Below are 26437 nucleotides of genomic sequence, written 5' to 3'. Positions count from 1 at the left end.
TTTGGAGATGACGGATCCACTGTTCCGAAACTGATGTGATGAAAGGCTTTGTGTGTCACACCCTGATCTGTTTCATCTGTCTTTGTGCTTGTCTCCACCCCCCTTCAAGTGTCGCCAATCTACCTCATTATCCCCAGTGAATTTATACCTGTATTCTCTGTTTGTCTGTTGCCAGTTTGTTTTGTTTTGTCAAGCCTACCAGCGTTTTTTCCCGTGCTCCTGTCTGTCGCTAGTTCCTGTTTTCCCGGTTTTTGACCATTCTGCCTGCCCTGAGCCTGCCTGCTGTTCTGTACCTTGTCACACCACCCTGGATTACTGACCTCTGCCCTGAGCGTGCCTGCCGTTCTGTACCTTTCAGATTCTGCTCTGGACTACTGACCCCTGCCTGCCCTTGACCTCTCGTTTGCCTGCTCCCCTGTTTTTGTAATAGTTGTGTTACTTCGAAACTGTCTGCATCTGGGTCTTCTGCTGAGCCTTGACAGTACGAACTGGCACTGACGGACCCAGTTGACTCGGACCAGCTCCGCAACGCCGTCTCCTCCAAAGGAGTCACCATTGGAAGGCACGAGGAGTTGCTTTGTAGTCTTATGGAAGGGTTCCAGACCTTGGCCAAACGCCTTGACTGCGTGTTGGACACTTTGCTGGAGCAATTCCGCGGGTTGTCTGTCAGGCAGCCTGCCACAACGATAACATTCCAGCCCCTCAGTTAGCAGTGTGGCCTCCCCGGCCACCCCGGTTTCCCGAAAGCCCAGCTTACCTCCCCCAGAACGCTTCATTGGAGAGTCGAGAACCTGTCAGGCATTACTCGTGCAGTGTTCTCTCATCATCGAGCTGCAGCCCTCCTCCTTCCCATCGGACCAGTCAAAGATAGCGTACCTCATCACGCTGATGTCTGGGAGGGCTCTTGCCTGGGCTACGGCCGTATGGGAACAACAGTCGACCATGCGCTTCAGTCTGGAGAAGTTCGTGGCGGAGGAGAAGAAGATTTTTGATTCTCCATTGTCTGGGAGAGAGGCTGCCCGGAAGTTACTCCAGCTTTGACAAGACTTCCACAGTGTGGCAGACTATGCGGTGGATTTCCGCACATTCCTGCAAGGACTATCGGAGGAGGTTAAGGACAAACTAGCAGCCCGGGAACTACCGACGGATCTCGACTCGCTCATTGCCTTTACCATCCGGATCGATGGGTGGCTATGGGGACGTAGAAAGGAGAGGAGGTCCGATTCCACTCGTCCGCCAAAGGATTCCACCTCGCCTCCGAGGCATCCCGGAAGTCCATGACCTCTCCATTGTTGAGAGGACCCGGGCTACCCGAGTTCCCCACGAGAGTCTCCGAAGTCTGCCGAATCACCTCTTCCTCAGCCGATGCAACTAGGCAGAGCTAGGCTGTCCCCAGCCAAACGTCTACACCGACTTCACACGAATAGTTGCCTGTATTGCGGGACTACTGGTAATTTCGTGTCCTCCTGTCCACTAAAAGACCAGGCTCAACAGTAGGGGCGAGTACTCTGGTGGGCCATACGGATAACTTTTCCTCTTTTCCTCTCCCCTTACTCGCACCCCTTTCCATGCCATCCTGCTGTGGGGGTCAAAATCTTTACGGGTACTCATCGACTCTGGGGTTGATGAGAGTTTTATGGACCCCAACCTGGCATCTGAGCTGGGCATCCCTACTCAGCCCCTTTCCATTCCCATGGATGTTAGAGCGCTGGATGGGTGCTCTACAGGCCAGGTCACCCACAATATCACTCCCATCAACCTATGAGTGTCAGGGAACCACAGCAAGGCTATCCAATTCATGCAAATTAAGTCTCCTCAGGTGCCCGTGGTATTGGTATTCTCTTGGCTCCAGTGACACACTCCCCTTATTGGCTGTACTGCTGGTGCCATCATGGGCTGGAGCCCGTTCTGCCAAGCCCATTGCCTGTAGTCAGCGCAGCCTGCCCCGGGACGTCTTCGAGTGGGCTCGGAGGTTGCCCCGTACCCTCTGTATACATCCCACTTTTCATGTGTCTAAGAATAAACCTATGTCTCACAGCACTTTGTCTCCTGTTTCTAGGCCTACCCCTCTTCCCCGTCTCATCAACGGCCAATCAGCATACATGGTGAGGCGCCTCCTGAAGGTTCGACCGTGGGGCAGGGGATTCCAGTACCTGGTTGACTGGGAGGGTTATGGCCCGGAGGAGAGGTGCTGTGTCCCCGCTAGGGACATCCTGGATCCAGGCCTCATCGCTGAGTGCCAACGCCGGCACCCCGGTCAACCACGTATGCGCCCAGGTAGGACGCCAAGTGGTGCCCCGGGGGGGAGTACTGTCTCAGCCTGATCTGTTTCACCTGTCTTTGTGCTTGTCTCCACCCCCCTCCAGGTGTCGTCCATCTTCTCCATTATCCCCAGTGTATTTATACCTGTGTTCTGTTTGTCTGTTGCCAGTTCGTTTTGGTTCACCAAGCCTACCAGCATTTTTTCCCATGCTCCTTTCTGTCTCTAGTTCCTGTTTTCTAGCTTTCCTGGTTTTTGACCATTCTGCCTGCCCTGAGTCTGCCTGCCGTTCTGCACCTTGGCACACCACCCTGGATTACTTACCTCTGCCTGCCTTGACACTGAGCCTGCCTGCCGTTTGGTACCTTTCAGACTCTGTTCTGGACTACTGACCTCTACCTGCCCTTGACCTGTCGTTTGCCTGCCCCCCTGTTTTTGTAATAAACTTTTGTTACTTCGAAATTGTCTGCATCTGGGTCTTCTCCTGAGCCTTGATAATGTGAGGTTTAAGCTCTGGCATGTCAATTTAGACACTCACACTCACACTCTGAATGTGCTTGGCTGTTTAACATAGCAGTCTGTCTAGTATGACCAACAAATACATATCACACCATACTAGAGATTAACACCGGTAACCTGGATCCTGGGACTATCCCGGGACCACTCTTCACATTTTCCCATTTCTTTAAAATGACAAGACCCGGGAAATTATAATATCTTCCCCCAATGTGGCACTACTGCCATTCCACAAAATACACAACATTATCCAAACAGGTTGTCATGGAAGCCTTTAGCCTAGCGTATTAACTTCACACAAAGTTACCATAAATTCTAAGCAAAGCACACGCATAATGGACACTGCCGGACTGCACGCGAGACCTGAATGCAGTTTAGAGTTCTCATCAGAACTGAAAATTAGATCCCGGTCTGACCCAAGCCCAGTGAGCTGAAGCCCGAGCCCAGGCTTGGTCCATCATCACAGAAATTAAATGAGCCAGATTTCTAGAAAACAGCAAGCTATATTGATTTAAACTGGTGTTGAGAACAACGCAGCGGAGGCGGGCGGCAGCGTGAGGAGACAAGGAAACAGTCATTAGGCCTTTGAAAAAGCGCAGAGAGGAAAACTCACTTTAGTGATAATCAACTGAATGTGGAAAAATATTGGAATAAAGTCGGCTAATGCAATTGAAGGCATGTATCAAATTTTTGCTTGTATTGAAACTCCCAAAATCATATCCAACCGTTATACTAATTTAAAGCAATGGTTGTGTGTGGTCACATAGATTAATTTCAGCGCAGTTTTGATTGGGACAGAGCCATCGCACTGCTTGAGACAAGCCAGGGGCATAGCCGCGGGAAGTAGGGGTGCTGGGGGTGCCCTCCCCCTGTCGACAAAACATAATGATCAACTCGATTTTGACAAACAGGATATATTCTGTCATTCGTTGGAGGTTATCTAGCAAGCTTAGCAACTTTGGTAATTTGACTTTTGTTTGACTGCCATTAGAAAGGTTTTATTATTTGACAATGCTATAGCCTACTTGTGGTGCGCTCTGTGCGTCGTGAGCGCACTCTGTGTTGAGATAGCCTATGCCTACTGCTGAAATGAGCTGAATTAAATGAGGAACATGATAATGCTCGGAATTTATGAATGGCCTGTTTCACAATTCACAACAATGTCATTGGCGACTCTATCATTACTGAACATCTGTTTCACTTGCTGTGAAATCTTTACATAGTGGCGCAGCCAAGCCGGCAATGTGGCGTAGCGTCAATCTTATTTGGGGAGAACCCTGGCATAGTGACCGTATCTTGGTTTTTAACTCTTCAAATGGGCACTTCCAATTTTTGCGGTATTTCCCAGAACTCTCTGGATACATTTTTATCGTATTGAAACTTGCTAGATTTTCAGGAAAATATGAATCCCTTCAACATACTGTCATGACACCGACGGAAGGTGGCGCCCCTCCTCGCCCGGGTGGCGCTCGGCGGTCGTCGTCGCCGGCCTACTAGCTGCCATCGATCCTCTGTTTCACTTTCTGTTGGTTAGGTCTAGGTTAGGCACGCACCTGTTTTGTTTTAGTTGTTAGTGGGGGGGTATTTAGTCTAGCTAGGTAGGTTTGTGTTTTGTGCGTGATTGTTCTATGTGAGGACTGTGGTAGTTTGAGGAACGAGTGTTTTCCCTCTGCCTTTGTTTTTTGTTTGCCGCAGAGGGTTTTGTGGGCTGCGTCCCTGCTTAGTGTTTAAGCTGGGGTTTTTGAGCATTTGTTTGTTATGCGCCCTGCCCTACCGTGTTTGGACATTGTGGATACTCATTGAAAGTGTGTTCACGGATTTTCTGTCTCCTGCGCTTGACTCTGCCTCTCCTGCTTCCTTGAGCCAACCTTGACACATACCTTGAAGTATCCATGGGCCTGGTTCCTCTGTCCGAGCCAGACGGTGGTGTCAGAGGGAATGTCCATAGACGGATTCTCTATCACCCTCTCATAGATCCTAGAGGACAAGAGGAATAAAAGGTGATACTATACTGTTCATACACAGAACATACTGCAGGAGAGCATACTGTTTATACACAGAATATACTAGAGGATAGAATACTGTTTATATACAGAACATAATGCAGGAGAGCATACTGTTTATACACATAATATACTAGAGGATAGAATACTGTTTATACACAGAACATACTGGAGGACAGAATACTGTTTATACACAGAACATACTGGAGGATAGAATACTGTTTATATACAGAACATACTGGAGGATATAATACTGTTTATACACAGAACATAATGGAGGATAGAATACTGTTTGTATACAGAACACACTGGAGGATAGAATACTGTTTATACACAGAACATACTGGAGGATAGAATACTGTTTATACACAGAACATAGTGGAGGATATAATACTGTTTATACACAGAACATACTGGAGGATAGAATACTGTTCATACACAGAACATAATGGAGGATAGAATACTGTTTATACACGGGAAAACATACTGGAGGATAGAATACTGTTTATACACAGAACATACTGGAGGATAGAATACTGTTTACACGAAGAACATAATTAACTATTACTCATTCAAATAGATGACACAATGTTTGTATTTTACATTCCATTAGGATAAATGTTTCCTGCTCTGCTTTAGGAGACACAACAGCAGTACTACCCAGGGCCGTAGTTGTTCACTCCCAGCCCTGCTCACGTTCAGCCTTCCACAATAACACCTGCTCCACCAGATCATCAGGACCTGGATGATTGGTTTATTAGCTGACTCAGGTGTTATAGTGCTGGGTTGGTACAACATCCGCTCACCATTGGCATCCCTAACACTTCGAACACACCAACAGCGTCATTGTGCAAAATAATACGCAGCATCATCAGGATATGTATGCAACAAAAGTTCAACATTCACCTTCTGCTACCATTTCTGTCAAGCCGTCTACACATACAGTTTGACCCATACGTTCGGTAAATCCAACATATGCACCACACAGAACACACTGCAACTGCCTCTGCAACGCTGTGCTGCAAGGCAAACGCAGCGTTTCATTGGAAATGAATGTCTTTCTGAATGTCTACTTCCCGCGGCTATGCCACTGGCTTGTCTCAAGCAGTGCGATGGCTCTGTCCCAATCAAAACTGCGCTGAAATTAATCTATGTGACCACACACAACCATTGCTTTAAATTAGTATAACGGTTGGATATGATTTTGGGAGTTTCAATACAAGCAAAAATTTGATACATGCCTTCAATTGCATTAGCCGACTTTATTCCAATATTTTTCCACATTCAGTTGATTATCACTAAAGTGAGTTTTCCTCTCTGCGCTTTTTCTAGGCCTAATGACTGTTTCCTTGTCTCCTCACGCTGCCGCCCGCCTCCGCTGCGTTGTTCTCAACACCAGTTTAAATCAATATAGCTTGCTGTTTTCTAGAAATCTGGCTCATTTAATTTCTGTGATGATGGACCAAGCCTGGGCTCGGGCTTCAGCTCACTGGGCTTGGGTCAGACCGGGATCTAATTTTCAGTTCTGATGAGAACTCTAAACTGCATTCAGGTCTCGCGTGCAGTCCGGCAGTGTCCATTATGCGTGTGCTTTGCTTAGAATTTATGGTAACTTTGTGTGAAGTTAATACGCTAGGCTAAAGGCTTCCATGACAACCTGTTTGGATAATGTTGTGTATTTTGTGGAATGGCAGTAGTGCCACATTGGGGGAAGAGATATGGGTTTTTCTTTGCAACTCTGCCTAGAAGGCCAGTATCCCGGAGTTGCCTCTTCACTGTTGACGTTGAGACTGGTGTTTTGCGGGTACTATTTAATGAAGCTGCCAGTTGAGGACTTGTGAGGCGTCTGTTTCTCAAAGTAGACACTAATGTACTTGTCCTCTTGCTCAGTTGTGCACCGGGCCCTCCTACTCCTCTTTCTATTCTGGTTAGAGCCAGTTTGCGCTGCTCTGTGAAGGGAGTAATACAGTGTTGTATGAGATCTTCAGTTTCTTGGCAAATTCTCGCATGGAATAGCCTTCATGTCTCAGAACAAGAATAGACTGACTAGTTTCAGAAGAAAGTTCTTTGTTTCTAGACATTTTGAGCCTTTAATCGAACCCACAAATGCTCATCCTCCAGATACTCAACTAGTCTAAAAAAGGCCGGTTATATATTATATTGCTTCTTTAATCAGCACAAATGGAAATGGGTTTTCTAATGATCAATTAGCCTTTTAAAATGATAAACTTGGATTAGTGTAACGACTGTCTTGAAGAGGGAACCAAGGTGCAGCAGAGGATGTGTTCATCATTAGAGTTTTAATTCAAATAAACAAGAGAACACTACAAAAATGAACAAAAAAACGACAGCAAACAGTCCTGTGAGGAAAATACTCAAACAGAAACAATTACCCACAAACCCCAGTGACAAACAACTCCTACATATGTGACTCCCAATCAGGAACAACGATTCCCAGCTGTTCCTGATCAGGAGTCACAAGACACACACCAGACTGCCACGTCCTGACCCCCAAACTACTACACCAGCTCCATCTGCTGGTCAGGACGTGACAGTACCCCCCCCTCAAGGTGCAGACCCCGGAATGCACCTAACCACAACAAAAAAACACCAACAAACAAAATCCCCAACAAAACCCTTAAACAGTAACCCTAAACAATAAGGGAGGGAAGGGAGGGTGGCTGCCGTCAACGACGGCACTGTGCTACACCCTCCCTCCCCAACCCACCTATCCTGGAGGCGGCTCAGGCTCTGGCCGTTCCAGGCAGTCGGGACAGTCCGGGCAGTCCGGCAGCTCGGGGCAGTCCGGGCAGTCCGGCAGCTCGGGGCAGTCCGGCAGCTCGGCGCAGTCCGGCAGCTCGGCGCAGTCCGGCAGCTCCGGCAGTTCGGCGCAGTCCGACCTCTCTGGCGATTGTTGACTGGCAGGCAGCTCTGGCGACGACTGTTGACTGGCGGGCAGCTCTGACGACGACTGTTGACTGGCGGGCAGCTCTGACGACGACTGTTGACTGGCGGGCAGCTCTGACGACGACTGTTGACTGGCGGGCAGCTCTGATGACGACTGTTGACTGGCGGGCAGCTCTGACGACGACTGTTGACTGGCGGGCAGCTCTGACGACGACTGTTGACTGGCGGGCAGCTCTGACGACGACTGTTGACTGGCGGGCAGCTCTGACGACGACTGTTGACTGGCGAGGCTGGGTTGACACACTAGACTCCTGGTGCGTGGTGCTGGTACTGGGCGTACCAGATTGCGAACACGCACCTCCATGCTAGTGCAGGGAGCTGACCTGGGGCTCCATTCTTGCCCCGCAAAACTCCCCTTGTGCCCCCCCCTAAAAAAATTATTGGGGGTGCCTCCCGGTTTCCCTTACCTCGCCAGCCTTCTTCCGCTGCTTGGTCCTTTGTTGGTGGGTAATTCTGTAACGACTGTCTTGAAGAGGGAACCAAGGTACAGCAGAGGATGTGTTCATCATTAGAGTTTTAATTCAAATAAACAAGAGAACACTACAAAAATGAACAAACCAAAAAAAAAAAAACGACAGCAAACAGTCCTGTGAGGAAAATACTCAAACAGAAACAATTACCCACAAACCCCAGTGACAAACAACTCCTACATATGTGACTCCAATCAGGAACAACGATTCCCAGCTGTTCCTGATCAGGAGTCACAAGACACACACCAGACTGCCACGTCCTGACCCCCAAACTACTACACCAGCTCCATCTGCTGGTCAGGACGTGACAATTAGCTAACACAACGTGCCATTAGAACACAGGAGTGATGGTTGCTGATGATGGGCCTCTGTACACCTATGTAGATATTCCATTAAAAATCAGCCGTTTCCAGCTACAATAGTCACTTACAACAACTACAATGTGTACATTGTATTTCTGATCAATTTGATGTTATTTTAATGGACAAAAATTTGCTTTTCTTTCAAAAACAAGGACATTTCTAAGTGACCCCAAACTTTTGAACGGTAGTGTAAATAATAAACAAAAGTGAAATAAACAATAAAAATGAACAGTAAACATTAACATTAAACTCTCTCTCCCTCTCCCCCTCCAGTGCCCACACTCACCTGTTACAGTCGACGTGCAGCACCACGTGGGAGACACTGAAGGCCACAGACAGCTTGTGCCAGTGGTCGTCTGCCAGGGAGTAGGGGAACACCTCAGTGTGTTGCCGCTGGTCCCTGGTACGGTAGTGGAGACAGATCTCATTACGCTGCCCACTGCTCTCCAACTCCAGATACCTGGATAACAGACACACAGTAAATACTCAATCTATTAGTATCTGTTAGAATGGCTGATGCCTGAGAGGTAATGGCAGTAGGTTTTTCCTTTTGGACATCGGTGTTGAGACTACTATGTTTCTGTGGTACATCGTGTCATCATTCAGAGCACTAAAAAGTAGGACTGAAAAGCTGCAGGGAAAAAGCTGCAGACACATTCAAACAAGTAAATCAACAGTCGTTGCATTGCTCTTAAAACTGCAGGGACTACATTTGAAAACACTTCCAAGAAAGAAATCCTCAATTACAGAGGAGTTTACAGAGGAGTTTACAGAGGAGATTACAGAGGAGATTACAGAGGAGATTACAGAGGAGTTTACAGAGGAGATTACAGAGGAGTTTACAGAGGAGTTTACAGAGGAGTTTACAGAGAAGATTTACAGAGGAGTTTACAGCGGAGATTACAGAGGAGTTTACAGAGGAGATTTACAGCGGAGATTACAGAGGAGTTTACAGAGGAGATTACAGAGGAGATTTACAGAGGAGATTTACAGAGGAGTTTACAGAGGAGTTTACAGAGGAGATTTACAGAGGAGATTTACAGAGGAGATTTACAGAGGAGATTTACAGAGGAGTTTACAGAGGAGTTTACAAAGGAGATTTACGGAGGAGTTTACGGAGGAGTTTATGGAGGAGTTTACAGAGGAGTTTACAGACGAGTAGTCATCTCTCTGATTAGAACCCCCAGCCAGAGTATTAATCTCTCTGATTAGAACCCCCAGCCAGAGTATTAATCTCTCTGATTAGAACCCCCAGCCAGAGTATTAATCTCTCTGATTAGAACACCCAGCCAGAGTATTCATCTCTCTGATTAGAACCCCCAGCCAGAGTATTCATCTCTCTGATTAGAACCCCCAGCCAGAGTATTCATCTCTCTGATTAGAACCCCCAGCCCAGTCTGCTCTCAGCCTAAAGCTGAGAGCTAAAACTACACCTGCACCGACATTACAATCTACTGGGTTGGGTGGAAATGGCACCATAGACTCCAAATCTGATAGCACTCGGAGAGTTGGTGTGGGATAGACACACACACACACATCCGACTATCCTCTCACACACACTACTATCCTCTGCAACTTCCTCATCGCTTGGTTTCATACACGATCCTATCACTGCAGCTGCTTTAATCCACATCTTAAACATCTTAAGTGTGTGTGTGTGTGTGTGTGTGTGTGTTACATTTTACATTTTTTTTTTACATTTTAGTCATTTAGCAGACGCTCTTATCCAGAGCGACTTACAGTAGTGAATGCATAGATTTCATAGATTTTTTTTTCTGTGCTGGCCCCCCGTGGGAATCGAACCCACAACCCTGGTGTTGCAAACACCATGCTCTACCAACTGAGCTACAGGGAAGGTGTTGTGTGAATAAAGCACTGATCCATGAGATAAAGGAAGATGACAGGTTGACTGTGACCTTAGAGGCCATGTCATCAATACTGTGTCGGGGGAGAAAATGTCACAGGTCTTTCTCCAACACTGACTACAGACAATCAATCATTCGAGATACGCCTCTGTCTGTTTATCCATCTGCAGAAAGGAGTGGAAGTATGGAGGGATGGATTGATGGAGGGTTGAAGGGATAGATTGAAGCCATTACATAAATGATTGGAAGGAAAATAATTATATATATATATATATATATATATATATATATATATATATATATATATAGATAGATAGATAGATAGATAGATAGATAGATAGATAGATAGATAGATAGATAGATAGATAGATAGATAGATAGATAGATAGATAGATAGATAGATAGATAGATAGATAGATAGATAGATAGATAGATAGAGTGATTGACAGAGTGATAGAGTGATGGATAAAGGGATAGATTGAAGCCATTACATAAGTGATTGGGAAGAAAGAGAGAACGATGTAGGGGCGGAGGGATAGAGGTATGGATGGATGGATAAAGGGATAGATTGAAGCCATTACAAAAAGGACTGAGGAAAATCTGAAGGATAGAGGGATGGAATGCTTCAACTGAAGAAAGGACAAGCTGCTTTGCTTTGGTTCTCCCAAAGGATTTATTTTCCACATTTAAGATTAAAGAAAATGAAAAAATCCATATAAAGCTGTCCTTGGAGGTCGGAACAATGAAAACGGGGCTAAATCATAATCTGACTGTTTAACCTAATATGGACTGTAGGGTCCTCTATAGTGTCTCTGACTGGACTTCAACCAGGGTCCTCTATAGTGTCTCTGTCTGGACTTCAACCAGGGTCCTCTGTAACATCTCTGACTGGACTTCAACCAGGGTCCTCTATAGTGTCTCTGACTGGACTTCAAACAGGGTCCTCTATCGTGTGTCTGTCTGGACTTCAACCAGGGTCCTCTATAATGTCTCTGACTGGACTTCAACCAGGGACCTCTATAATGTCTCTCTGGACATCAACCAGGGTCCTCTATAGTGTCTCTGACTGGACTTCAACCAGAGTCCTCTATAATGTCTCTGTCTGGACTTCAACCAGGGTCCTCTATAGTGTCTCTGTCTGGACTACAACCAGGGTCCTCTATAATGTCTCTGTCTGGACTTCAACCAGGGTCCTCTATAGTGTCTCTGTCTGGACTACAACCAGGGTCCTCTATAATGTCTCTGACTGGACTTCAACCAGGGACCTCTATAATGTCTCTGACTGGACTTCAACCAGCGTCCTCTATAATGTCTGTCTGGACTTTAACCAGGGTTCTCTATAATGTCTCTGACTGGACTTCAACCAGGGGCCTCTATAATGTCTCTGACTGGACATCAACCAGGGTCCTCTATAATGTCTCTGTCCGGACTTCAACCAGGGTCCTCTATAATGTCTCTGTCTGGACTTCAACCAGAATCCTCTATAATGTCTGTCTGGACTTCAACCAGGGTCCTCTATAATGTCTCTGACTGGACTTCAACCAGGGTCCTCTATAATGTCTCTGTCTGGACTTCAACCAGGGTCCTCTATAGTGTCTCTGACTGGACTTCAACCAGGGTCCTCTAAAGTGTCTCTGTCTGGACCTTAACCAGGGTCCACTATAGTGTCTCTGACTGGACTTCAACCAGGGGCCTCTATAGTGTCTCCGACTGGACTTCAACCAGGGTCCTCTATAATGTCACTGACTGGACTTCAACCAGGGTCCTCTACAGTGTGTCTGTCTGGACCTCAACCAGGGTCCTCTATAGTGTCTCTGTCTGGACTTCAACCAGGGTCCTCTATAATGTCTCTGACTGGACTTCAACCAGGGTCCTCTATAGTGTCTCTGTCTGGACTTCAACCAGGGACCTCTATAATGTCTCTGAGTGGACTTCAACCAGGGTCCTCTATAGTGTGTCTGTCTGGACTTCAACCAGGGTCCTCTATAATGTCTCTGTCTGGACATCAACCAGGGTCCTCTATAGTGTCTCTGACTGGACTTCAACCAGGGTCCTCTATAATGTGTCTGTCTGGACTTCAACCAGGGTCCTCTATAGTGTCTCTGTCTGGACTTCAACCAGGGTCCTCTATAATGTCTCTGTCTGGACATCAACCAGGGTCCTCTATAGTGTCTCTGACTGGACTTCAACCAGGTTCCTCTATAGTGTCTCTGTCTGGACTTCAACCAGGGTCTTCTGTAACATCTCTGACTGGACTTCAACCAGGGTCCTCTATAGTGTCTCCGACTGGACTTCAACCAGGGTCCTCTATAATGTCTCTGAATGGACTTCAACCAGGGTCCTCTACAGTGTGTCTGTCTGGACCTCAACCAGGGTCCTCTATAGTGTCTCTGTCTGGACTTCAACCAGGGTCCTCTATAGTGTCTCTGTCTGGACTTCAACCAGGGTCCTCTATAATGTCTCTGTCTGGACATCAACCAGGGTCCTCTTTAGTGTCTCTGACTAGACTTCAACCAGAGTCGTCTATAATGTGTCTGTCTGGACTTCAACCAGGGTCCTCTATAATGTCTCTGACGGGACTTCAACCAGGGTCCTCTATAATGTCTGTCTGGACATCAACCAGGGTCCTCTATAGTGTCTCTGTCTGGACTTCAACCAGGGTCCTCTGTAACATCTCTGACTGGACTTCAACCAGGGTCCTCTATAGTGTCTCTGACTGGACTTCAAACAGGGTCCTCTATAGTGTGTCTGTCTGGACTTCAACCAGGGTCCTCTATAATGTCTCTGACTGGACTTCAACCAGGGACCTCTATAGTGTCTCTGTCAGGACTTCAACCAGGGTCCTCTATAATGTCTGTCTGGACTTCAAACAGGGTCCTCTATAGTATCTCTGGCTGATCTTCAACCAGCGTCCTCTATAGTGTCTCTGACTGGACTTCAAACCAGGGTCCTCTATAGTGTCTCTGACTGGACCTCAGACAGGGTCCTCTAAAGTATCTCTGTCTGGACCTTAACCAGGGTCCACTATAGTGTCTCTCACTGGACTTCAACCAGGGTCCTCTACAGTGTCTCTGACTGGACTTCAACCAGGGTCCTCTATAATGTCTCTGACTGGACTTCAACCAGGGACCTCTATAATGTCTCTGACTGGACTTCAACCAGGGTCCTCTATAGTGTCTCTGTCTGGACTTCAACCAGGGTCCTCTGTAACGTCTCTGACTGGACTTCAAACAGGGTCCTCTATAGTGTCTCTGTCTGGACTTCAACCAGGGTCCTCTATAGTGTCTCTGACAACTTCAACCAGGGTCCTCTATAGTGTCTCTGACTGGACTTCAACCAGGGTCCTCTATAGTGTCTCTGTCTGGACTTCAACCAGGGTCCTCTGTAACATCTCTGACTGGACTTCAACCAGGGTCCTCTATAGTGTCTCTGACTGGACTTCAAACAGGGTCCTCTATCGTGTGTCTGTCTGGACTTCAACCAGGGTCCTCTATAATGTCTCTGACTGGACTTCAACCAGGGACCTCTATAGTGTCTCTCTGGACATCAACCAGGGTCCTCTATAGTGTCTCTGACTGGACTTCAACCAGAGTCCTCTATAATGTCTCTGTCTGGACTTCAACCAGGGTCCTCTATAGTGTCTCTGTCTGGACTACAACCAGGGTCCTCTATAATGTCTCTGTCTGGACTTCAACCAGGGTCCTCTATAGTGTCTCTGTCTGGACTACAACCAGGGTCCTCTATAATATCTGGACTTCAAACAGGGTCGTCTATAGTGTCTCTGGCTGATCTTCAACCAGCGTCCTCTATAGTGTCTCTGACTGGACTTCAACCAGGGTCCTCTATAGTGTCTCTGACTGGACCTCAGACAGGGTCCTCTATAGTGTCTCTGTCTGGACTACAACCAGGGTCCTCTATAATGTCTCTGTCTGGACTTCAACCAGGGTCCTCTATAGTGTCTCTGTCTGGACTACAACCAGGGTCCTCTATAATATCTGGACTTCAAACAGGGTCGTCTATAGTGTCTCTGGCTGATCTTCAACCAGCGTCCTCTATAGTGTCTCTGACTGGACTTCAACCAGGGTCCTCTACAGTGTCTCTGACTGGACTTCAACCAGGGTCCTCTATAATGTCTCTGACTGGACTTCATCCAGGGACCTCTATAATGTCTCTGACTGGACTTCAACCAGGGTCCTCTATAGTGTCTCTGTCTGGACTTCAACCAGGGTCCTCTGTAACGTCTCTGACTGGACTTCAACCATGGTCCTCTATAGTGTCTCTGTCTGGACTTCAACCATTGTCCTCTATAGTGTCTCTGACAACTTCAACCAGGGTCCTCTATAGTGTCTCTGACTGGACTTCAACCAGGGTCCTCTGTAACATCTCTGACTGGACTTCAACCAGGGTCCTCTATAGTGTCTCTGACTGGACTTCAACCAGAGTCCTCTATAATGTCTCTGTCTGGACTTCAACCAGGGTCCTCTATAGTGTCTCTGTCTGGACTACAACCAGGGTCCTCTATAATGTCTCTGTCTGGACTTCAACCAGGGTCCTCTATAGTGTCTCTGTCTGGACTACAACCAGGGTCCTCTATAATGTCTCTGACTGGACTTCAACCAGGGACCTCTATAATGTCTCTGACTGGACTTCAACCAGGGTCCTCTATAATGTCTGTCTGGACTTTAACCAGGGTTCTCTATAATGTCTCTGACTGGACTTCAACCAGGGGCCTCTATAGTGTCTCTGACTGGACTTCAACCAGGGTCCTCTATAGTGTCTCTGACTGGACTTCAACCAGGGTCCTCTAAAGTGTCTCTGTCTGGACCTTAACCAGGGTCCACTATAGTGTCTCTGACTGGACTTCAACCAGGGGCCTCTATAGTGTCTCCGACTGGACTTCAACCAGGGTCCTCTATAATGTCTCTGACTGGACTTCAACCAGGGTCCTCTACAGTGTGTCTGTCTGGACCTCAACCAGGGTCCTCTATAGTGTCTCTGTCTGGACTTCAACCAGTGTCCTCTATAATGTCTCTGACTGGACTTCAACCAGGGTCCTCTATAGTGTCTCTGTCTGGACTTCAACCAGGGACCTCTATAATGTCTCTGAGTGGACTTCAACCAGGGTCCTCTATAGTGTGTCTGTCTGGACTTCAACCAGGGTCCTCTATAATGTCTCTGTCTGGACATCAACCAGTGTCCTCTATAGTGTCTCTGACTGGACTTCAACCAGGGTCCTCTATAATGTGTCTGTCTTGACTTCAACCAGGGTCCTCTATAGTGTCTCTGTCTGGACTTCAACCAGGGTCCTCTATAATGTCTCTGTCTGGACATCAACCAGGGTCCTCTATAGTGTCTCTGACTGGACTTCAACCAGGGTCCTCTATAGTGTCTCTGTCTGGACTTCAACCAGGGTCCTCTATAATGTCTGTCTGGACTTCAAACAGGGTCCTCTATAGTGTCTCTGGCTGATCTTCAACCAGGGTCCTCTATAGTGTCTCTGACTGGACTTCAACCAGGGTCCCCTATAGTGTCTCTGTCTGGACTTCAACCAGGGTCCAGACACTATAGTGTCTCTGACTGGACTTCAACCAGGGTCCTCTATAATGTCTCTGTCTGGACTTCAACCAGGGTCCTCTATAGTGTCTCTATCTGGACTTCAACCAGGGTCCTCTATAATGTCTCTGTCTGGACTTCAACCAGGGTCCTCTATAATGTCTCTGACTGGACTTCAACCAGGGTCCTCTATAGTGTCTCTATCTGGACTTCAACCAGGGCCCTCTATATTGTCTCTATCTGGACTTCAAACAGGGTCCTCTATAATGTCTTTGACTGGAATTCAACCAGGGTCCTCTATAGTGTCTCTTTCTGGACTTCAACCAGGGTCCTCTGTAACGTCTCTGACTGGACTTCAACCAGGGTCCCCTATAGTGTCTCTGTCTGGACTTCAACCAGGGTCCTCTATAGTGTCTCTGACTGGACTACAACCAGGGACCTCTATAATGTCTCTGTCTGGACTTCAACCAGGGTCCTCTATAGTGTCTCTGTCTGGACTACAACCAGGGTCCTCTATAATGTCTCTGACTGGACTTCAACCAGGGTCCTCTATAATGTCTCTGACTGGACTTCAACCAGCGTCCTCTATAATGTCTGTCTGGACTTCAACCAGGGTCCTCTATAATGTCTCTGACTGGACTTCAACCAGGGTGCTCTATAGTGTCTCTGACTGGACTTCAATCAGGGTCCTCTATAGTGTCTCTGACTGGACTTCAACCAGGGTCCTCTAAAGTGTCTCTGTCTGGACCTTAACCAGGGTCCACTATAGTGTCTCTGACTGGACTTCAACCAGGGTCCTCTATAGTGTCTCTGACTGGACTTCAACCAGCGTCCTCTATAATGTCTGTCTGGACTTCAACCAGGGTCCTCTATAATGTCTCTGACTGGACTTCAACCAGGGTCCTCTATAGTGTCTCTGACTGGACTTCAACCAGGGTCCTCTATAATGTCTCTGTCCGGACTTCAACCAGGGTCCTCTATAATGTCTCTGACTGGACTTCAACCAGGGTCCTCTATAATGTCTGTCTGGACTTCAACCAGGGTCCTCTATAATGTCTCTGACTGGACTTCAACCAGGGGCCTCTATAGTGTCTCTGACTGGACTCCAACCAGGGTCCTCTATAATGTCTCTGTCCGGACTTCAACCAGGGTCCTCTATAATGTCTCTGTCTGGACTTCAACCAGGATCCTCTATAATGTCTGTTTGGACTTCAACCAGGGTCCTCTATAATGTCTCTGACTGGACTTCAACCAGGTGCCTCTATAATGTCTCTGTCTGGACTTCAACCAGGGTCCTCTGTAGTGTCTCTGACTGGACTTCAACCAGGGTCCTCTAAAGTGTCTCTGTCTGGACCTTAACCAGGGTCCACTATAGTGTCTCTGACTGGACTTCAACCAGGGTCCTCTATAGTGTCTCCGACTGGACTTCAACCAGGGTCCTCTATAATGTCTCTGACTGGACTTCAACCAGGGTCCTCTACAGTGTGTCTGTCTGGACCTCAACCAGGGTCCTCTATAGTGTCTCTGTCTGGACTTCAACCAGGGTACTCTATAATGTCTCTGACTGGACTTCAACCAGGGTCCTCTATAGTGTCTCTGTCTGGACTTCAACCAGGGTCCTCTATAATGTCTCTGAGTGGACTTCAACCAGGGTCCTCTATAGTGTGTCTGTCTGGACTTCAACCAGGGTCCTCTATAATGTCTCTGTCTGGACATCAACCAGGGTCCTCTATAGTGTCTCTGACTGGACTTCAACCAGGGTCCTCTATAATGTGTCTGTCTGGACTTCAACCAGGGTCCTCTATAGTGTCTCTGTCTGGACTTCAACCAGGGTCCTCTATAATGTCTCTGTCTGGACATCAACCAGGGTCCTCTATAATGTCTCTAACTGGACTTCTACCAGGGTCCATATAGTGTCTCTGTCTGGACTTCAACCAGGGTCCTCTATAATGTCTCTGACTGGACTTCAACCAGGGTCCTCTATAGTGTCTCTATCTGGACTTCAACCAGGGCCCTCTATATTGTCTCTATCTGGACTTCAAACAGGGTCCTCTATAATGTCTTTGACTGGAATTCAACCAGGGTCCTCTATAGTGTCTCTTTCTGGACTTCAACCAGGGTCCTCTGTAACGTCTCTGACTGGACTTCAACCAGGGTCCCCTATAGTGTCTCTGTCTGGACTTCAACCAGGGTCCTCTATAGTGTCTCTGACTGGACTACAACCAGGGACCTCTATAATGTCTCTGTCTGGACTTCAACCAGGGTCCTCTATAGTGTCTCTGTCTGGACTACAACCAGGGTCCTCTATAATGTCTCTGACTGGACTTCAACCAGGGTCCTCTATAATGTCTCTGACTGGACTTCAACCAGCGTCCTCTATAATGTCTGTCTGGACTTCAACCAGGGTCCTCTATAATGTCTCTGACTGGACTTCAACCAGGGTGCTCTATAGTGTCTCTGACTGGACTTCAATCAGGGTCCTCTATAGTGTCTCTGACTGGACTTCAACCAGGGTCCTCTAAAGTGTCTCTGTCTGGACCTTAACCAGGGTCCACTATAGTGTCTCTGACTGGACTTCAACCAGGGTCCTCTATAGTGTCTCTGACTGGACTTCAACCAGCGTCCTCTATAATGTCTGTCTGGACTTCAACCAGGGTCCTCTATAATGTCTCTGACTGGACTTCAACCAGGGTCCTCTATAGTGTCTCTGACTGGACTTCAACCAGGGTCCTCTATAATGTCTCTGTCCGGACTTCAACCAGGGTCCTCTATAATGTCTCTGACTGGACTTCAACCAGGGTCCTCTATAATGTCTGTCTGGACTTCAACCAGGGTCCTCTATAATGTCTCTGACTGGACTTCAACCAGGGGCCTCTATAGTGTCTCTGACTGGACTCCAACCAGGGTCCTCTATAATGTCTCTGTCCGGACTTCAACCAGGGTCCTCTATAATGTCTCTGTCTGGACTTCAACCAGGATCCTCTATAATGTCTGTTTGGACTTCAACCAGGGTCCTCTATAATGTCTCTGACTGGACTTCAACCAGGTGCCTCTATAATGTCTCTGTCTGGACTTCAACCAGGGTCCTCTGTAGTGTCTCTGACTGGACTTCAACCAGGGTCCTCTAAAGTGTCTCTGTCTGGACCTTAACCAGGGTCCACTATAGTGTCTCTGACTGGACTTCAACCAGGGTCCTCTATAGTGTCTCCGACTGGACTTCAACCAGGGTCCTCTATAATGTCTCTGACTGGACTTCAACCAGGGTCCTCTACAGTGTGTCTGTCTGGACCTCAACCAGGGTCCTCTATAGTGTCTCTGTCTGGACTTCAACCAGGGTACTCTATAATGTCTCTGACTGGACTTCAAACCAGGGTCCTCTATAGTGTCTCTGTCTGGACTTCAACCAGGGTCCTCTATAATGTCTCTGAGTGGACTTCAACCAGGGTCCTCTATAGTGTGTCTGTCTGGACTTCAACCAGGGTCCTCTATAATGTCTCTGTCTGGACATCAACCAGGGTCCTCTATAGTGTCTCTGACTGGACTTCAACCAGGGTCCTCTATAATGTGTCTGTCTGGACTTCAACCAGGGTCCTCTATAGTGTCTCTGTCTGGACTTCAACCAGGGTCCTCTATAATGTCTCTGTCTGGACATCAACCAGGGTCCTCTATAATGTCTCTAACTGGACTTCTACCAGGGTCCATATAGTGTCTCTGTCTGGACTTCAACCAGGGTCCTCTATAGTGTCTCTGACTGGACTTCAACCAGGGACCTCTATAATGTCTCTCTGGACATCAACCAGGGTCCTCTATAGTGTCTCTGACTGGACTTCAACCAGAGTCCTCTATAATGTCTCTGTCTGGACTTCAACCAGGGTCCTCTATAGTGTCTCTGTCTGGACTACAACCAGGGTCCTCTATAATGTCTCTGTCTGGACTTCAACCAGGGTCCTCTATAGTGTCTCTGTCTGGACTACAACCAGGGTCCTCTATAATGTCTCTGACTGGACTTCAACCAGGGTCCTCTATAATGTCTCTGACTGGACTTCAACCAGCGTCCTCTATAATGTCTGTCTGGACTTTAACCAGGGTTCTCTATAATGTCTCTGACTGGACTTCAACCAGGGCCTCTATAGTTTCTCTGACTGGACTTCAACCAGGGTCCTCTATAATGTCTCTGTCTGGACATCAACCAGGGTCCTCTTTAGTGTCTCTGACTGGACTTCAACCAGAGTCGTCTATAATGTGTCTGTCTGGACTTCAACCAGGGTCCTCTATAATGTCTCTGACGGGACATCAACCAGGGTCCTCTATAATGTCTGTCTGGACATCAACCAGGGTCCTCTATAGTGTCTCTGACTGGACTTCAACCAGGGTCCTCTATAGTGTCTCTGTCTGGACTTCAAAAAGGGTCTTCTGTAACATCTCTGACTGGACTTCAACCAGGTTCCTCTATAGTGTCTCTGACTGGACCTCAAACAGGGTCCTCTAAAGTATCTCTGTCTGGATCTTAACCAGGGTCCACTATAGTGTCTCTCACTGGACTTCAACCAGGGTCCTCTACAGTGTCTCTGTCTGGACTTCAACCAGGGTCCTCTATAATGTCTCTGACTGGACTTCAACCAGGGACCTCTATAATGTCTCTCTGGACATCAACCAGGGTCCTCTATAGTGTCTCTGACTGGACTTCAACCAGAGTCCTCTATAATGTCTCTGTCTGGACTTCAACCAGGGTCCTCTATAGTGTCTCTGTCTGGACTACAACCAGGGTCCTCTATAATGTCTCTGTCTGGACTTCAACCAGGGTCCTCTATAGTTTCTCTGTCTGGACTACAACCAGGGTCCTCTATAATGTCTCTGACTGGACTTCAACCAGGGTCCTCTATAATGTCTCTGACTGGACTTCAACCAGCGTCCTCTATAATGTCTGTCTGGACTTTAACCAGGGTTCTCTATAATGTCTCTGACTGGACTTCAACCAGGGGCCTCTATAGTGTCTCTGACTGGACTTCAACCAGGGTCCTCTATAATGTCTCTGTCCGGACGTCAACCAGGGTCCTCTATAATGTCTCTGACTGGACATCAACCAGGGTCCTCTACAGTGTGTCTGTCTGAACCTCAACCAGGGTCCTCTATAGTGTCTCTGACTGGACTTCAACCAGGGTCCTCTATAATGTGTCTGTCTGGACTTCAACCAGGGTCCTCTATAGTGTCTCTGTCTGGACTTCAACCAGGGTCCTCTATAATGTCTCTGTCTGGACATCAACCAGGGTCCTCTGTAGTGTCTCTGACTGGACTTCAACCAGAGTCGTCTATAATGTGTCTGTCTGGACTTCAACCATGGTCCTCTATAATGTCTCTGACGGGACTTCAACCAGGGTCCTCTATAATGTCTGTCTGGACATCAACCAGGGTCCTCTATAGTGTCTCTGACTGGACTTCAACCAGGGTCCTCTATAGTGTCTCTGTCTGGACTTCAACCAGGGTCTTCTGTAACATCTCTGACTGGACTTCAACCAGGTTCCTCTATAGTGTCTCTGACTGGACTTCAAACAGGGTCATCTATAGTGTGTCTGTCTGGACTACAACCAGGGTCCTCTATAATGTCTCTGTCTGGACTTCAACCAGGGTCCTCTATAGTTTCTCTGTCTGGACTACAACCAGGGTCCTCTATAATGTCTCTGACTGGACTTCAACCAGGGTCCTCTATAATGTCTCTGACTGGACTTCAACCAGCGTCCTCTATAATGTCTGTCTGGACTTTAACCAGGGTTCTCTATAATGTCTCTGACTGGACTTCAACCAGGGGACTCTATAGTGTCTCTGACTGGACTTCAACCAGGGCCCTCTATAATGTCTCTGTCCGGACTTCAACCAGGGTCCTTTATAATGTCTCTGTCTGGACTTCAACCAGGGTCCTCTATAGTGTCTCTGACTGGACTTCAACCAGGGTCCTCTAAAGTGTCTCTGTCTGGACCTTAACCAGGGTCCACTATAGTGTCTCTGACTGGACTTCAACCAGGGGCCTCTATAGTGTCTACGACTGGACTTCAACCAGGGTCCTCTATAATGTCTCTGACTGGACATCAACCAGGGTCCTCTACAGTGTGTCTGTCTGAACCTCAACCAGGGTCCTCTATAGTGTCTCTGACTGGACTTCAACCAGGGTCCTCTATAATGTCTCTGACTGGACTTCAACCAGGGGCCTCTATAGTGTCTCTGTCTGGACTTCAACCAGGGTCCTCTATAATGTCTCTGAGTGGACTTCAACCAGGGTCCTCTATAGTGTGTCTGTCTGGACTTCAACCAGGGTCCTCTATAATGTCTCTGTCTGGACATCAACCATGGTCCTCTATAGTGTCTCTGACTGGACTTCAACCAGGGTCCTCTATAATGTGTCTGTCTGGACTTCAACCAGGGTCCTCTATAGTGTCTCTGTCTGGACTTCAACCAGGGCCCTCTATAATGTCTCTGTCTGGACATCAACCAGGGTCCTCTGTAGTGTCTCTGACTGGACTTCAACCAGAGTCGTCTATAATGTGTCTGTCTGGACTTCAACCAGGGTCCTCTATAGTGTCTCTGTCTGGACTTCAACCAGGGTCCTCTATAGTGTCTCTGACTGGACTTCAACCAGGGTCCTCTATAATGTCTCTCTGGACATCAACCAGGGTCCTCTATAGTGTCAGTGACTGGACTTCGACCAGGGTCCTCTATAATGTCTCTCTGGACATCAACCAGGGTCCTCTATAGTGTCTCTGACTGGACTTCAACCAGTGTCCTCTATAATGTCTCTGACTGGACTTCAACCAGGGTCCTCTATAATGTCTCTGTATGGACTTCAACCAGGGTCCTCTATAATGTCTCTGTCTGGACTTCAACCAGGGTCCTCTATAATGTCTCTCTGGACTTCAACCAGGGTCCTCTATAGTGTCTCTGTCTGGACTTCAACCAGGGTCCTCTTCAATATATGTCTGGACTTCAACCAGGGTCCTCTATAGTGTCTCTGTCTGATCTTCAACCAGGGTCCTCTATAGTGTCTCTGACTGGACTTCAACCAGGGTCCTCTATAATGTCTCTCTGGACATCAACCAGGGTCCTCTATAGTGTCAGTGACTGGACTTCAACCAGGGTCCTCTATAATGTCTCTCTGGACATCAACCAGGGTCCTCTATAGTGTCTCTGACTGGACTTCAACCAGGGTCCTCTATAATGTCTCTGACTGGACTTCAACCAGGGTCCTCTATAATGTCTCTGTATGGACTTCAACCAGGGTCCTCTATAATGTCTCTGTCTGGACTTCAACCAGGGTCCTCTATAATGTCTCTCTGGACTTCAACCAGGGTCCTCTATAGTGTCTCTGTCTGGACTTCAACCAGGGTCCTCTTCAATATATGTCTGGACTTCAACCAGGGTCCTCTATAGTGTCTCTGTCTGATCTTCAACCAGGGTCCTCTATAGTGTCTCTGACTAGACTTCAACCAGGGTCCTCTATAATGTCTGTCTGGACTTCAACCAGGGTCCTCTATAATGTCTCTGACTGGATTTCAACCAGGGACCTCTATAATGTCTCTGACTGGACTTCAACCAGGGTCCTCTATAATGTCTCTGACTGGACTTCAACCAGGGTCCTCTATAGTGTCTCTGTCTGGACTTCAACCAGGGTCCTCTATAGTGTCTCTGACTGGACTTCAACCAGGGTCCTCTATAATGTGTCTGTCTGGACTTCAACCAGGGTCCTCTATAGTGTCTCTGTCTGGACTTCAACCAGGGTCCTCTATAATGTCTCTGTCTGGACATCAACCAGGGTCCTCTGTAGTGTCTCTGACTGGACTTCAACCAGAGTCGTCTATAATGTGTCTGTCTGGACTTCAACCATGGTCCTATATAATGTCTCTGACGGGACTTTAACCAGGGTCCTCTATAATGTCTGTCTGGACATCAACCAGGGTCCTCTATAGTGTCTCTGACTGGACTTCAACCAGGGTCCTCTATAGTGTCTCTGTCTGGACTTCAACCAGGGTCTTCTGTAACATCTCTGACTGGACTTCAACCAGGGTCCTCTATAGTGTCTCTGAGTGGACTTCAAACAGGGTCATCTATAGTGTGTCTGTCTGGACTTCAACCAGGGTCCTCTATAATGTCTCTGACTGGACTTCAACCAGGGACCTCTATAGTGTCTCTGTCTGGACTTCAACCAGGGTCCTCTATAATGTCTGTCTGGACTTCAAACAGGGTCCTCTATAGTGTCTCTGGCTGATCTTCAACCAGGGTCCTCTACAGTGTCTCTGACTGGACTTCAACCAGGGTCCTCTATAGTGTCTCTGACTGGACCTCAGACAGGGTCCTCTAAAGTATCTCTGTCTGGACCTTAACCAGGGTCCACTATAGTGTCTCTCACTGGACTTCAACCAGGGTCCTCTATAGTGTCTCTGACTGGACTTCAACCAGTGTCCTCTATAATGTCTCTGACTGGACTTCAACCAGGGACCTCTATAATGTCTCTGACTGGACTTCAACCAGGGTCCTCTATAGTGTCTCTGTCTGGACTTCAAACAGGGTCCTCTATCGTGTGTCTGTCTGGACTTCAACCAGGGTCCTCTATAATGTCTCTGACTGGACTTCAACCAGGGACCTCTATAGTGTCTCTGTCTGGACTTCAAACAGGGTCCTCTATCGTGTGTCTGTCTGGACTTCAACCAGGGTCCTCTATAATGTCTCTGTCTGGACTTCAACCAGGGTCCTCTATAATGTCTGTCTGGACTTCAACCAGGGTCCTCTATAATGTCTCTGACTGGACTTCAACCAGGGTCCTCTATAATGTCTCTGTCTGGACTTCAACCAGGGTCCTCTATAGTGTCTCTGACTGGACTTCAACCAGGGTCCTCTAAAGTGTCTCTGTCTGGACCTTAACCAGGGTCCACTATAGTGTCTCTGACTGGACTTCAACCAGGGGCCTCTATAGTGTCTCCGACTGGACTTCAACCAGGGTCCTCTATAATGTCTCTGACTGGACATCAACCAGGGTCCTCTACAGTGTGTCTGTCTGAACCTCAACCAGGGTCCTCTATAGTGTCTCTGACTGGACTTCAACCAGGGTCCTCTATAATGTGTCTGTCTGGACTTCAACCAGGGTCCTCTATAGTGTCTCTGTCTGGACTTCAACCAGGGTCCTCTATAATGTCTCTGTCTGGACATCAACCAGGGTCCTCTGTAGTGTCTCTGACTGGACTTCAACCAGAGTCGTCTATAATGTGTCTGTCTGGACTTCAACCATGGTCCTCTATAATGTCTCTGACGGGACTTCAACCAGGGTCCTCTATAATGTCTGTCTGGACATCAACCAGGGTCCTCTATAGTGTCTCTGACTGGACTTCAACCAGGGTCCTCTATAGTGTCTCTGTCTGGACTTCAACCAGGGTCTTCTGTAACATCTCTGACTGGACTTCAACCAGGTTCCTCTATAGTGTCTCTGACTGGACTTCAAACAGGGTCATCTATAGTGTGTCTGTCTGGACTACAACCAGGGTCCTCTATAATGTCTCTGACTGGACTTCAACCAGGGTCCTCTATAATGTCTCTGACTGGACTTCAACCAGCGTCCTCTATAATGTCTGTCTGGACTTTAACCAGGGTTCTCTATAATGTCTCTGACTGGACTTCAACCAGGGGACTCTATAGTGTCTCTGACTGGACTTCAACCAGGGTCCTCTATAATGTCTCTGTCCGGACTTCAACCAGGGTCCTTTATAATGTCTCTGTCTGGACTTCAACCAGGGTCCTCTATAGTGTCTCTGACTGGACTTCAACCAGGGTCCTCTAAAGTGTCTCTGTCTGGACCTTAACCAGGGTCCACTATAGTGTCTCTGACTGGACTTCAACCAGGGGCCTCTATAGTGTCTACGACTGGACTTCAACCAGGGTCCTCTATAATGTCTCTGACTGGACATCAACCAGGGTCCTCTACAGTGTGTCTGTCTGAACCTCAACCAGGGTCCTCTATAGTGTCTCTGACTGGACTTCAACCAGGGTCCTCTATAATGTCTCTGACTGGACTTCAACCAGGGGCCTCTATAGTGTCTCTGTCTGGACTTCAACCAGGGTCCTCTATAATGTCTCTGAGTGGACTTCAACCAGGGTCCTCTATAGTGTGTCTGTCTGGACTTCAACCAGGGTCCTCTATAATGTCTCTGTCTGGACATCAACCATGGTCCTCTATAGTGTCTCTGACTGGACTTCAACCAGGGTCCTCTATAATGTGTCTGTCTGGACTTCAACCAGGGTCCTCTATAGTGTCTCTGTCTGGACTTCAACCAGGGCCCTCTATAATGTCTCTGTCTGGACATCAACCAGGGTCCTCTGTAGTGTCTCTGACTGGACTTCAACCAGAGTCATCTATAATGTGTCTGTCTGGACTTCAACCAGGGTCCTCTATAGTGTCTCTGTC

At 47.6% G+C, this 26437-nt stretch overlaps 1 protein-coding gene across 1 annotated transcript in view; it reads right to left on the bottom strand.

Moving 5' to 3' along the window:
• nel (NEL protein) overlaps positions 1-26437 on the bottom strand; it is a 174723-nt gene that overhangs the window by 113697 nt on the left and 34589 nt on the right. Inside the window, exons 4-5 of the mRNA NM_001140146.1 lie at positions 8865-9038; positions 4657-4753 (exon numbers count right to left, since the gene is read on the bottom strand). Coding sequence (NP_001133618.1) covers positions 4657-4753; positions 8865-9038 — 271 coding nt within the window. The remainder of the gene's footprint in view (positions 1-4656; positions 4754-8864; positions 9039-26437) is intronic.

The sequence above is a fragment of the Salmo salar genome, chromosome ssa17, assembly GCF_905237065.1.
Source record: "Salmo salar chromosome ssa17, Ssal_v3.1, whole genome shotgun sequence".
NCBI classification, from domain to species: Eukaryota; Metazoa; Chordata; class Actinopteri; order Salmoniformes; family Salmonidae; genus Salmo; species Salmo salar.
Note: the sequence above shows the minus strand (reverse complement) of the source record. Positions and strands in the feature narration are given on the sequence as shown.